Here is a 13,291-nt window from a genome sequence, read left to right as displayed (position 1 = left end):
TGAGCTCTTCTCCTGCTCTCCCCGCCCGCCACCTTCAAATGCCATCTTCCAGCTTTATAGCTGTGTGCCTGCTCGCTCCGCCCCTTTTGTGACATCATCAGCGGTGCTAGGTGGCGCGGGTCTATAAAGGGAATCGGGAAGTCGGATGCGTGCGAGCATGGACTGAGGGAGGGCGGGTTAGGGACAAGAAAAAAACACGACCCGCATATCACTAACATGTATCCCTTATCTTGGAATAAAAAATAAATAAATAATGAATGTAAATGACAAAAGTCCTTAGAATAAATAGCACTCTCATCAATTTTACATTCACTTATTTTAAAGGTTTTCTTATCCTTTAAAATTTATCCGGAAAACACAGAGCATGTGCAGTGTCCGTGACACTCAAAATATGGCCTAACAATGTCACATGATCCCGAGCTACTGTGAATTTTGAAAGCCTGGATCATTACTGTTCTAGGGCTGCTGAACATCTGGCTGGTACAGTATATAAAATACAGAGACATGATCATCTAAAGGTATTAGTTCTCCTGTACAAGTAGAATTTCCAGTAGAACTGAACTTGCCATGAGCGTTGATAAGCTAGTTCACTAAAAATTCTGATTTTATAGTAAGAAAAACTCGAATTTTTCAAGTTTTTGGCATTCAGACTTTAAAAAATAACCCATTGGGTGCCAGATAAAAACGGTAAGGACAAAACCCCAATTCAGGCTGCACATCCCGCCTCAAAATGACACACAAGGTAGGGACAGGAGAAGAGGACGACTTTTCAGTCAAATGTGGCCTAATGGAGGCTGCGGTCAATTCAAGTGCCGTCCAAGTGTCAAGTGTCTCTGCGCTTCAATATATAGTGTAGTGGCCTGTGGATTTTGCACGATTGTGGCCTTGTTTTGATGTCTAACGCTACTTTAATTGGCCAGTGTATCTTTAAGGACTATCTATGGATGCATCCTGAATCCTAAAGCTAACACAGGTATGGGATCCATTATCAAAAAAGCTCTGAATTATGAGAGGGCCATCACCCATAGCCTCCATTTTATTCAAATAATCCAAATTTTTAAAAATGATTTCCTTTTTCTGTGTAATAATAAAACAGTATTTTGTACTTGATCCCAACTAAGATATAATTAATCCTTATTGGAAGCAAAACAATCGTACTGGATTTATTTAATATTTAAATAATTTTTTAGTTAACAAGAACGGAGTTACAAATTACAGAAATATCCCAAATCTGGATTATCCCAGGTCTCGAGCATTCTGGATAACAGGTTCTATGTGTGTACTTAGGTTTGTATCTGTTTAAAGTTTTCTATGAAAATATCACCTATTACATGAGTATTATATATTTTGTTTAGGGATGCACCAAATCCAGGATTCGGTTCGGGATTTGGTCAGGATTCGGCCTTTTTCAGCAGGATTAGGCCAAATCCTTCAGCCCGGCCGAACCGAATACTAATTTGCATATGCAAATTAGGGGTGGGGAGGGAAATTGCATGACTTTTTGTCAGAAAACAAGGAAGCAAAAAATGTTTTCCCATTCTCACCCCTAATTTGCATATGCAAATTAGGGTTTGGATTCGGTTCAGTATTCGGCCCAATCTTTCACAAAGGATTCGGGGGTTCGGCCGAATCCAAAAAAGTGGATTCGGTGCATCCCTAATTTTGTTATAGTATGGTGATTAGTAGATAAACTGCAAGGAACAAGAGACTTTCTCATTACTTGAGTGGCCCCTATACTGGCACTGCCCATGTCCTATAAAACAATTGCTAGCTATAAGTATCTTAATAGTTGACATAAGCCTTGGCCATTAAATGAATACCCCCAAAATGAATACCTCAGCAACAGATTTTATATAATATTAAGTAGCATATTAAAGTATCTTACCAAACTGATATATTTATTTAAGTAAGTATTGCCCATTTACTTCTTTTTCCTTCAACAGATTTTATATAATATTAAGTAGCATATTAAAGTATCTTACCAAACTGATATATTTATTTAAGTAAGTATTGCCCATTTACTTATTTTCCCTTGAGCCCCCAATTTGCGATGGTCTGTGTGCTGACTCAGAGATCACCTGACCAGAAATAATGCAGCTCTAACTGTAACAGGAAGAGATCACCTGCCCAGAAATACTGCAGCTCTAACTGTAACAGGAAGAGATCACCTGACCAGAAATACTGCAGCTCTAACTGTAATGGGAAGAGATCACCTGACCAGAAATACTGCAGCTCTAACTGTAACAGGAAGAGATCACCTGACCAGAAATACTGCAGCTCTAACTGTAACAGGAAGAGATCACCTGCCCAGAAATACTGCAGCTCTAACTGTAACAGGAAGAGATCACCTGACCAGAAATACTGGAGCTCTAACTGTAACAGGAAGAGATCACCTGACCAGAAATACTGGAGCTCTAACTGTAACAGGAAGAGATCACCTGACCAGAAATACTGCAGCTCTAACTGTAACTGGAAGAGATCACCTGACCAGAAATACTGCAGCTCTAACTGTAACAGTAAGAGATCACCTGACCAGAAATACTGCAGCTCTAGCTGTAACGGGAAGAGATCACCTGACCAGAAATACTGCAGCTCTAACTGTAAATTGTATCAGGAAGAGATCACCTGCCCAGAAATACTGCAGCTCTAACTGTAACAGTAAGAGATCACCTGACCAGAAATACTGCAGCTCTAACTGTAACAGTAAGAGATCACCTGACCAGAAATACTGCAGCTCTAGCTGTAACGGGAAGAGATCACCTGACCAGAAATACTGCAGCTCTAACTGTAAATTGTAACAGGAAGAGATCACCTGCCCAGAAATACTACAGCTCTAACTGTAAACTGTAACAGGAAGAGATCACCTGACCAGAAACACTGCAGCTCTAACTGTAACAGAAAGAGATCACCTGACCAGAAACACTGCAGCTCTAACTGTAACAGGAAGAGATCAGATGACCAGAAATATTACAGCTCTAACTGTAACAGGAAGATATCACCTGACCAGAAATACTACAACTCTAACTGTAACAGGAAGAGATCACCTGACCAGAAATACTACAGCTCTAACTGTAACAGGAAGAGATCACCTGACCAGAAATACTGCAGCTCTAACTGTTACAGGAAGAGATCACCTGACCAGAAATACTGCAGCTCTAACTGTAACAGGAAGAGATCACCTGACCAGAAATACTGCAGCTCTAACTGTAACAGGAAGAGATCACCTGACCAGAAATACTGCAGCTCTAACTGTAACAGGAAGAGATCACCTGACCAGAAATACTGCAGCTCTAACTGTAACAGGAAGAAATGTGGAAGTAAAAGACAGAACCCTGTCTGTTTATTGGCTCATGTGACCTAACATGAATGGTTGCTTTCTGTGCACCATGAATCATAGGATCCCTTATTTCTTAAAATCGCAATTTTCTATTTATGATTACCCAATGGCACACACTACTAAAAAAGTATTATATTATGAAAATGGTTTATTTACATGAAGCAGGGTTTTACACATGAGCTGTTTTATGCAATATCTTTTTATAGAAACATACATTGTTTGTGGGTATAGTTTTCCTTTAAGCTTTGTGGGCTAATTACTGAATTACTGAATTATTGAATTACTGAACTGACGTTAGCATTCACAATCATTTTTGTTCATGAACTGCAAAGTAGAAATAAAAAGCTCTGATTGGTGCCTGTGGGTAACTGTATTGAGCAGTTTAGCAGTTCAGTTAATAAGTCAGATCACTGATGAATAGTTTTGTGGCCTATTTAGGCATCTACAATCTCCACTCTCAATATAGACTTGGTGTCATTTGACATTGTGGCTAAAACTTTCACCTGCCCATGAGAAACCTCCAAGTCCCTTGAGTTTTTACTCACCCGAGCACGTTTAAATTGCGAGCTTTGTACTTTATTGCAGTACATCTCATTGTAAAGCTCATAGTCAGCCTTAGGGCTGTGATCAGTGATCAATACCCCAAAGTATATGCTGTATAAAGTATAGTCGTAGGGGTTTGAGAAGAGAATGGCAACGGTTTGTGAGTTAGAGAGACAATAAGTCACAACTCCCACGCTGCCACAGGTCGTTGATGGTGTTTTCACAAATATACAGCGATCCACGGTGCCAGGAGAGATGCTGGGAGGTGGTGGAGAATGCGAGTAGCCACTTTCACAGTAAGTGCTGCAATAACAATGAGAATGCTGTCACTTTTACAGTATTTCTTAAAATGCCAATAAAAGTGCTCATACACTATAAAAAATTAAAATCACTAGTTTTGCTCAATTGCAGTTACTCATAGCAACCGATACAAGGTTTAATGTTAGGATTGTTTCATTTTGCTGTCCATGACAAACAGCGCACTTTGCACCTTTTATTATTTAACGCACCGCTTAACAAGATTTATTCCTTTAAGTCCATAATATTTCATCTTTTCAAACAACTTTTTAATCTACCTTATTCCTGGCCTGCAAATGAAAAATGATCTGGTTGTCAGGGTCACTGACCCCTGGAACCCACCCTCCCTTTCCAAAAATAGAGAGACTAGCAGGCTTCTAATTAAAGCCTCTTACAATAATTTCTTGTTGCATCGCTATCCATTAATAATAAATTGTAACCAGATGGCCAGTCCATGTTAATAAAAATCAGCCCACAGTACAGGTATGGGACCTGTTATCCAGAATGCTCAGGACCTGGTGTTTTCCGTACAACTGATCTTTCCATAGTTTGGATCTTCATACCTTAAGGCTACTAGAAAATAATGTAAACATTAAAAAACCCCAATAGGCTGGTTATGCTTCTAATAAGGATTAATTATATCTTAGTGTGACAACTCACCCTCCCGTGCGGTGGGGACACCCACCAAGCTGTCCTCCTGTTTCTCCTCAGGCGCTGGTTCCGTAGGGCACGCTCGGCGCGCTTCTCCGCATGAATTAAAGGCGCAGGCGCGCTGGCAGCTCGCAATGGCGCAAAAATGTAAAAGTATAAATAGCTTATTAGGGTTTTGTTCCTGGTGCTTCTGAGCTTTAAGCTGATCTGTCTGAACCTGTTTTGATTCCTGTTGTGACCCCTGCCTGGCTTTTTGACTATTCTGACCACCGGATCCTGACCCTTGCCTGATTACTGACTACATCCTTTCTGATTGATCTCCTGGTTTGACCCTTGCCTGCCTGACTACTCTTATTCTCTGCCTGCCTCAACCCAGCCTGATCTGACTACTATTTTGCCTTACGCCTTGTACCACGACCTTCTGCCCAAAGACTTTGCTCACAGTTGTGCCCCTTCACTTGTTTAGAACCTTTCACTTTGCACCTCTCGTTTTAAGACCTGGAGGTATCTGAGTAGCTGAGGGTTCCTCCCGAGGCCAAAGGCGTCTGCTACAGGCGAAAGCACGAGCCGAGACCAGGGTGATTGGCATTGGTTCTAGATTCAGGGTGCCAACTGTTGCACTTAGTTGTGATCTACAATCTACTGTTACATAGAACATTACACAGAAAAAGGAAATCCTTTTTAAAAATTGGATTATTTCATTATAATGGAGCCCATGGGAGACAGCCATTCCGTAATTTGGAGCTTTCTGGATAATTGGTTTCCGGATAACGGATCCCATACCTGTGGTATGTTGCCACCACAGCGGCCTTGATCTCAATCGCTGTGCATCTGATGAACATGGGGAGCCTGGAGCTAATCTGCTTCTAGGAATGTTCCCAGATACCATGCAAACTGCTACCCACTCACCACAAAAACTTAAATGTGATATTGCTAGAAATAAAAAAGCTGGCTCTTTAAAAGATTAAATTGAATATTTATGCAAATAAAGTACAATATTCCCAATGTTTTACATCACATTTCAACAAATAGTGAATTTAGGCACACTGTAATAAAATACTATTGCACCATTAGGTTGTAATAATAATAAATAGTATACTACTGTTAAAGGGGTGGTTCACCTTTAAATTAAGTTAGTATGTTGGAGAATGCCTAATTCTTAACAACTTTTCAATTTATTTTGGCTTTTTTTTAAATAGTTTTTGAATTATTTGACTTCTTCATCTGACTCTTTCCAGCTTTTAAATGGGGGGGGGGGTTACAGCAGGTGGCGCTGTTAGAGGAAAATTAATTAACATTAATTAATATTAACAGTACATGTATCCTTTGATATATTGGAATAAAAAATAAATAAACAATGAATGTAAATGACAAAAGTGCTTAGAATAGCCCCCTCATCAATTTTACATTCACTTATTTTAAAGGTTTACTTATCCTTTAATATTGAGCACTGGGATAGCACAAATTCCACACTTTTTTTCAGTTTTAATTATTTTCACATTTCAGACATTTTTACAATTGCTTTTTATTTTGACAGTTTTTATAAATTAAAGGGGATCGTCATATCAGACACCCAGACATAAAAAGCTGTATAAGCAAAGTAATTTTCAAATTACACATGAAACCCAAATAATTTATTTACTAGTATCCATATCAGTTATAAATGTATTTTAAAATCTCAGCTGTCAATTATATATTGCCTGCCCTGCCTCTATGTCTTAGGCATAGAGGCGGGGCAGGCAATCTTTCACATTCCATTCTGCATGCCAGTGCATTTCTAACATTCCTCCCCACTATCTAATTGTGTAGCCAGTGATTGGGCAGGGGCTTTGGGTGCCCCATTCTGTTCTGCATTAACAAGATTTCAGCATGACACAGAGCTTGGCTTAATAACAGTATCCACAAAATGGCTCCTGTCTGTTTGATTTGATTGTGAAGTTCAAGACTAAACTAAAGAAGATTTAAATCATTTGTATAGTGTAAGTGAACTTTATTTCGCTTGACTAACATCATAAAATAGGATTTGGGAAGTATTTATTGGGGTGACAGGTCCCCTTTAAGTCTACTAGAAAATCATGTAATCATGAAATAAACCCAATAGGCTGGTTTTGCTTCCAATAAGGATTAATTATATCTTAGTTGGGATCAAGTGCAAAGTACTGTTTTATTATTACACAGAAAAAATTGGGAATTATTTAATAATGGAGTCTATGGGAGACAGCCTTTCTGTAATTCGGAGCTTTCTGGATAACAGGTTTCCGGATAATGGATTCCATACCTCTATAAGGCTGCATTCTATGTTACATAATCTAGTAGAGATGGAGCACATTTTGTCTAGCAATAATGACTTACATAGCTCATCATGTTTCCACGGTGTCTGAATAGATCATTACCATACTGTATTCATGCAATGTGAGCCATGTCGATGTTTGCACCATAATTTACCTTGGAGAAGATAAGGTGATAGATCTGGTCTTGTTGGCTATTTCAATACCCACACATCTTCCTGAATCCACTTTGGAAAGTAATTCAACCATTGGCATCTGCATGGTCATCTTTGGCCTCCTCCTGCTGGAGTTGTATTTTCTTGGCTAGTGATCTCTGCACAACAAATACAAATGTAGGTGACAGTTAGAACCAACCTACTGCCTCTCATCTATTATTTATTTAAACCAAATCCAACCCCATAAAAAGCTCATCATAACTTGGACAGTGAGAGCTCACACATTAAAGGGATACTGTCATGGGAATTTTTTTTTTTTTCAAAATGAATCAATTAATACTGCTGATCTGCTGAAATCCATTTCTCAAAAGAGCAAACAGATTTTTTTATATTCAATTTTGAAATCTGACATGGGGCTAGACATATTGTCAATTTCCCAGCTGCCCAAGTCATGTGACTTGTGCTCTGATAAACTTCAATCACTATTTACTGCTGTACTGCAAGTTGGAGTGATATCAACCCCCTCCCTTCCCCCCCCCAGCAGCCAAACAACAGAACAATGGGAAGGTAACCAGATAACAGCTCCCTAACACAAGATAACAGCTGCCTGGTAGATCTAAGAACAACACTCAATAGTAAAAACCCATGTCCCACTGAGACACATTCAGTTACATTAAGAAGACAAAACAGCAGCCGGCCAGAAAGCATTTCTCTCCTAAAGTGCAGGCACAAGTCACATGACTGGGGGCAGCTGGGAAACTGACAAAATGTCTAGCCCCATGTCAGATTTCAAAATTGAATATAAAAAAATCTGTTTGCTCTTTTGAGAAATGGATTTCAGTGCAGAAGTCTGCTGGAGCAGCACTATTAACTGATGTGTTTTGAAAAAAACATGTTTTCCGATGACAGGATCCCTTTAATTTGCATGGACAGGATAGAGTAGTCTTAGTCATTAGATGGATATTTACAGAAACTCAACTTTCTCACTTTTTTTAAAAAACAAACCCAACCATCCAAGAAAAAAACGAAACAAAAGGAAGAGTAAATCAGAATCGATCGACTTTTTCAAATTGTCGCAAACAAATCAAATTATCCGAGTGAAAACCAGCATCAAACACCCCAAAATTTGTGAAGGTTAAAGGTTAAAAACATCTTCAAATGGTTAAAGGAACAGCTTCCATTGACTTTTACATCAATTCAACAGGTTTTAGATGGAGTAGTTTTGGATTTGGAAACATATCCAAATCGGGACATAATAAATCTAAAAATGTGAGGGTTTTTTCCCTTATACAATTTCACTAAAAATTAGTTGTAATCAATTACCCCCTTGGTAAGTACAGGTAGGTGTAGCTTTAGAAGCCCCAAGCATCAGAAATCTACAGAAAAAACAGAAACTGAAAAAAGCTAAAGTTGGAAAAAGTCAAGCATCTATCTATACTTATGGAAATATCTAGATGGAACATTTAGTGAAAAAGGTAATTTGCTTGAATGGGGGAATGCGACTCTTACCTTGCCTTGTTCTACACAGACAATTGATTTCTGTGCGTGTGGAGATCACAAAGTGAAACAGAAGTATTTATACTTGTTCATTCTCTGTGTTATTTTAGCAAACAAGTTATCGGATTAACACTAGGGCTCCTCCTTTGAAGGTATTTGCTAAAACATAAAGAATTAAACAACACCAGCTGTGTCCTAAATACAGTTCAGTCACTATGTAACTATAGACTCACAGAACACTCTACTGAGCTTAAAAGATCCTGGGGTGGGCATTGGAAGAAATATTTTCATATTTGCTGTGCAGAACTTCCTCGCAGGATGCTACCACTTTGCATAGGGATTTGACTAAACTGGCAGTTGGCAGGAATAATATAAATTTTATACTCTAAATGGCAGTGTGTTGGGGAGATCTGGGGATTTTTGTGGATAACATACTGTGTATGTTTAGACAGTGTCACTCAGCTAATAAAGTTCTTTCTTCTATAAAAAAGGGCATTAACTCAAGGGATGAAAACATAATTATGCCTCTTTATAGGTCCCTGGTGAGGCCTCATCTGGAGTATGGGGGCAGTTTTGGACTCCAGTCCTTAAAAGAGATATAAATGAGCTGGAGAGAGTGCAGAGACTAAGTAAAACTAAACTAGTTAAAGCACAAGAAATGTCTAAAGGAAATAATGGGTCTATGGAAAGGCATAGTTTTACTCTGCTACACTGCTCCAATTACATTTAACTTGTAAGCCCTTAACTAGTTCCAAATCTTAAGTTTCCACAAAAGGGCTAATTGTAGAAAACAAAAATGCAATGCACCCTCCTCATGACCAAGACCACATAGTTGTGAAAGGCAAAGGATTCTCAATAGGCGCATGCATAGACGATCTTCTTTACGTGTGTGTGTGCTTTCTCTATTACAAACAGAATCACTGTCATACATTAAGGGGCAGATTTTTATCAAAGGTCGAGGTGAATTTTCGAATGAAAAAATAAATTGAATTTCGAGCTATTTTTTGTGTACTTTGACTAGGGAATAGTCCAAATTCGATTTGAATTTGAAAAAAATTTGACAATTCAAATATCGAAATTTATCATTCTAATTACAAGTTTTTTTTTGTGTACCTCGACTAGGGAATAGTCCAAATTTGATTTGAATTTGCATAAAATTAGAATATTGAAATTTATCATGCCCTGTCTCTTTAAAAATTCTAATTCGAGCATTCGCCATATACAATCTGCCGACTTACTGTTTTAGCCTATGGTGGACCTCCTAGAACCTATTTGGAGTCAATTGGTGAACTTTGAAAAATCAAAGTTTTTTGGGGGAAAAACTTTGAATATAATTCGATCGAATGCGCTTTTCCTTCGATTCGTACGATTCGAAAACGATCAAATACGGACCTATTCGACCAAAAATAACTTTGACTTAATTTCGGTTGGTCTTTTTGAATTCGTATTTCAATGTTTTTTCAATCCGAAATCGACCCTTGATAAATATGCCCCATACTCTTTAAAAATTCAACTTCGACCATTCGCCATCTTAAACCTGCTGAATTGCTGTTTTAGCCTATGGGGGACCTCCTAGAACCTACTTGGAGTCAACTGGCAGTTAGGCAGGTTAAAAAAAAGTCAAAAAGTTGAACTTGATGGACGTGTGTCTTTTTTCAAGCTAACTTACTATGTATGTTATCTGGTGGACCTTGAGAAATCTTAAGTTTTTTGGGGGAAAACTTTGAATCGAATTCGATCTAATGTGATTCGAATTCGGCCGAATACAGACCTATTCGATCGAAAACAGACCTATTCGACCAAAAATAAAAACTTTGACTTAATTTCGGTTGGTCTTTTTAAATTCGAATTTCGACGTTTTTTCAATTAGAAATTCGACCCTTGATAAATATGCCCAAACACAACTTTGCCCGCCCTCTCTCTAAAACACTGACCAATTGCAAAGAGCTAATTTTGCCAGCCTTGCCATACAGTACAACAGTACAGCACGTACCCACCATACCCACATTACAAATATATAAGACACCCAACTATCTTGTATCAGCTGATAAAAATAGAGAATTTTACTTACCTACTTGACGTAAATTCCTTTTCTTCTAGTCCCGACATGTCAGTACACATGGGGCATTGCCCCTCCCAGACCTGGAGGTAGGACCTATAACATAGCCAATCAAAATGAATCATGACCTATAAGACCACATGACTTCCTCCTCACCACTGTTATACTTTTGCCATAGCAGTACAGTAACCAAAATAATTAATTGGGATGGGAAACCCTGTACTGACATGTCGGGACTAGAAGAAAAGGAATTTACGTCAAGTAGGTAAGTAAAATTCTCTATTTCTTCTACGTCCCTCCATGTCAGTACACATGGGATCTACCAAGCCATGCACCGAAAACAAGGGGTGGGAATAAGCAACATAATGCAAAAACCAAACTGATGCTAAGGAGGCCCTGAGAAAAGGCCAGCATCACATCCATCCAACAGGGGAGCTGAAAAAATGTATATCTCCTGAAAAGGGTAGATAAAAGGCACAAGAACAACATGTCCTAGGACATGGTAAACGATTAACAAGAGCTACACAATTAACCACAAAATTACAGAGACCGGTACTTGAGGATCAAGCATTGCAGATTAAGAATAAACATATTCTGTTTAAAAAGGTTCCCTCAGTGACTAGAGGGATACCTGCAATATGGTTATCTGACAAAACCCCACCTGGGGAAGAACAAAAATCCTGCAACTGTTAAAACAAAAAAGGTGCCCTAGGACAAAACCAGAATGATGGCAATAGCCATCTCAGAACTAAAACACCCTAGAAACCACCAGGAAATCAATCAGATCAGAAACTAAACACAACTTGAATGCATCTATCACCAGTGCTGGAGAAATACACGATCCTCAGCAATAGCAAGTGGCCCTAAAAAGACTTGGCCCACATTAGCCTGGTCCTGCATCTTAATGGAAGCAGCTCAAACCAGTGCTGACCGGAGTCACCTCTACACCAGAGATCAGTCCAAGATCCACTAACTCCATGCTAATAATACCTAATGAAGACTTAACTAAATGAACACCAACTCTGGTTTATCATAAATCAGCATATCATTGTAACCATTGTAGAGCCAAGCTGGTACAGCCCAGTAGCTCCACCAACCACCAAATCTAAACTGGGTATACAACAGCACAAGGATAAGCTGCTGAACCAACCAATGTGACTTAAGCCATCTACCAGTAAGCTATGCTGTTGCCCCAGCCAACTGCTACATAAGCAAGCAATGGGACCCAAGCCAATTACAGTTCTAGAAAACACCCACAAAAGCCGAGGCCACTACAGCTCAAGCTGCACAATGATACAGTTTATGCAAAAACTGAACCAAACCTGTGACCATACATAGAAGCTAGTGAACCAGCCAACAGCTGGGATCACAATCCAAAATCAGGCATGCCAGAAGCTTATAGCCTACAAAAACTGGTACCAACCAGCAATGATGCACAATCCACTGGCAGAGAGCCAGCCACCATACATGCAACCAGTGGTGGACCAGCCAGCTATTATGTATTCCCACATAGATGTGCAAGGCCATTGTCACACTAGCAGGCCAAGATGCCAGTCAGCTGAAGTGTTTGCAAAAAACCAGAGTGGAATTCGAATACACAAGCAATAGTAAATAAGCCAGCTATTGTGAATGCCACCCTTAGGGACAAGGTAACCAACTGCACTAGCACCTGACACAAAAGTCAATTTCCATACATGCAACAATGGAGCACGTCAGTTGTTGAACTTGCAAAACCCTGGTCCACAAGCCAGCCTTATTGATAATAAGCAGTGGCATACAAGACCAAAAACAATGCATGAAAGGCAGAAGAAAAGGTTAGCTGTAAGTCAACATATGACCAACCACAGCTGCTGAATACCAATCAGCAACAAAATTAGCTATGGGCTGTGAAACTCAGAGCAAACACCAGCTGATGGTACAACCCATGCTAGATCCAACCAAATAGTCAATCATGCCTCCTGCTGGTGTAACCAGAACCATACCTGCAAGGATTGCAGACAAGACAAAACCAATGGCTGTTGTCCTGCCAAGGATTGCCGCAAGGCAAACAGACATGCCCACCAAGGGCCACAGCAAGAATAGTAACCATGCCTCACCTCAGCAGCCACAGCCTGGCGACCTATGCACCATAGGTCACAGCCAAGACTGGCAGCCACAAGCCCACAAGGACTATAATAAAAACTAGCGGCCACCTTAGCCAGGGGCCACAGAGAAGGCCAACAGCCCAAGAACCCTGGTAAAAGGCAAGCAAGCACCTAAGTTAAGGGCCATGAAAACAGGCCCGCAGCCATAATAACCCAGGTAAAAGGACAACCAAACAAATGTGCCAAGGGTAAAAGACCACATGAGCCAAAGGCTCATGCAACAGGCCAGCAGAACAAGGGCCCTTGTAAAAGGCCAGCAGACCCAGGAGCCGAGGACCATGGTAAAAAGCCATGGACCAAAACAAGGACTCTAACCCAAG

General features: G+C 39.7%; 1 protein-coding gene across 2 annotated transcripts; it reads right to left on the bottom strand.

Annotated features, from left to right (window-relative positions):
- Positions 1-3,509: 3,509 nt before the first annotated feature.
- LOC108702347 (DELTA-thalatoxin-Avl1a) lies at positions 3,510-9,329 on the bottom strand. Of its 2 annotated transcripts, XM_041578833.1 has the most exons (3): positions 8,781-9,329; positions 7,274-7,429; positions 3,510-4,183 (listed from the first exon to the last, which is right to left on the bottom strand). In XM_041578833.1, exons 2-3 carry the CDS (start codon positions 7,381-7,383, stop codon positions 3,772-3,774), a joined length of 522 nt encoding a protein of 173 aa, XP_041434767.1. In that variant the 5' UTR covers positions 7,384-7,429; positions 8,781-9,329; the 3' UTR covers positions 3,510-3,771. The 2 variants fall into 2 exon arrangements, with proteins under 2 accessions (XP_041434767.1, XP_018093308.1); XM_018237819.2 differs by lacking the exon at positions 8,781-9,329 and having other exon boundaries at positions 7,274-7,607.
- Between the last annotated feature and the right edge of the window lie 3,962 nt (positions 9,330-13,291).

The sequence above is a fragment of the Xenopus laevis genome, chromosome 9_10S (genome assembly GCF_017654675.1).
Source record: "Xenopus laevis strain J_2021 chromosome 9_10S, Xenopus_laevis_v10.1, whole genome shotgun sequence".
NCBI classification, from domain to species: Eukaryota; Metazoa; Chordata; class Amphibia; order Anura; family Pipidae; genus Xenopus; species Xenopus laevis.
The sequence above is the reverse complement of the archived record's forward strand: the minus strand, read 5'-3'. Positions and strand labels throughout refer to the sequence as shown.

Coding starts and splice junctions, on each gene's coding strand:
- LOC108702347 (XM_041578833.1), bottom strand. CDS start 7,383: ATGACCATGCAGATGCCAATGGTTGAATTACTTTCCAAAGTGGATTCA. Junction 4,184..7,273: donor ATCACCTTATCTTCTCCAAG/GTAAATTATGGT, acceptor TTGTTATTGCAG/CACTTACTGTGAAAGTGGCT.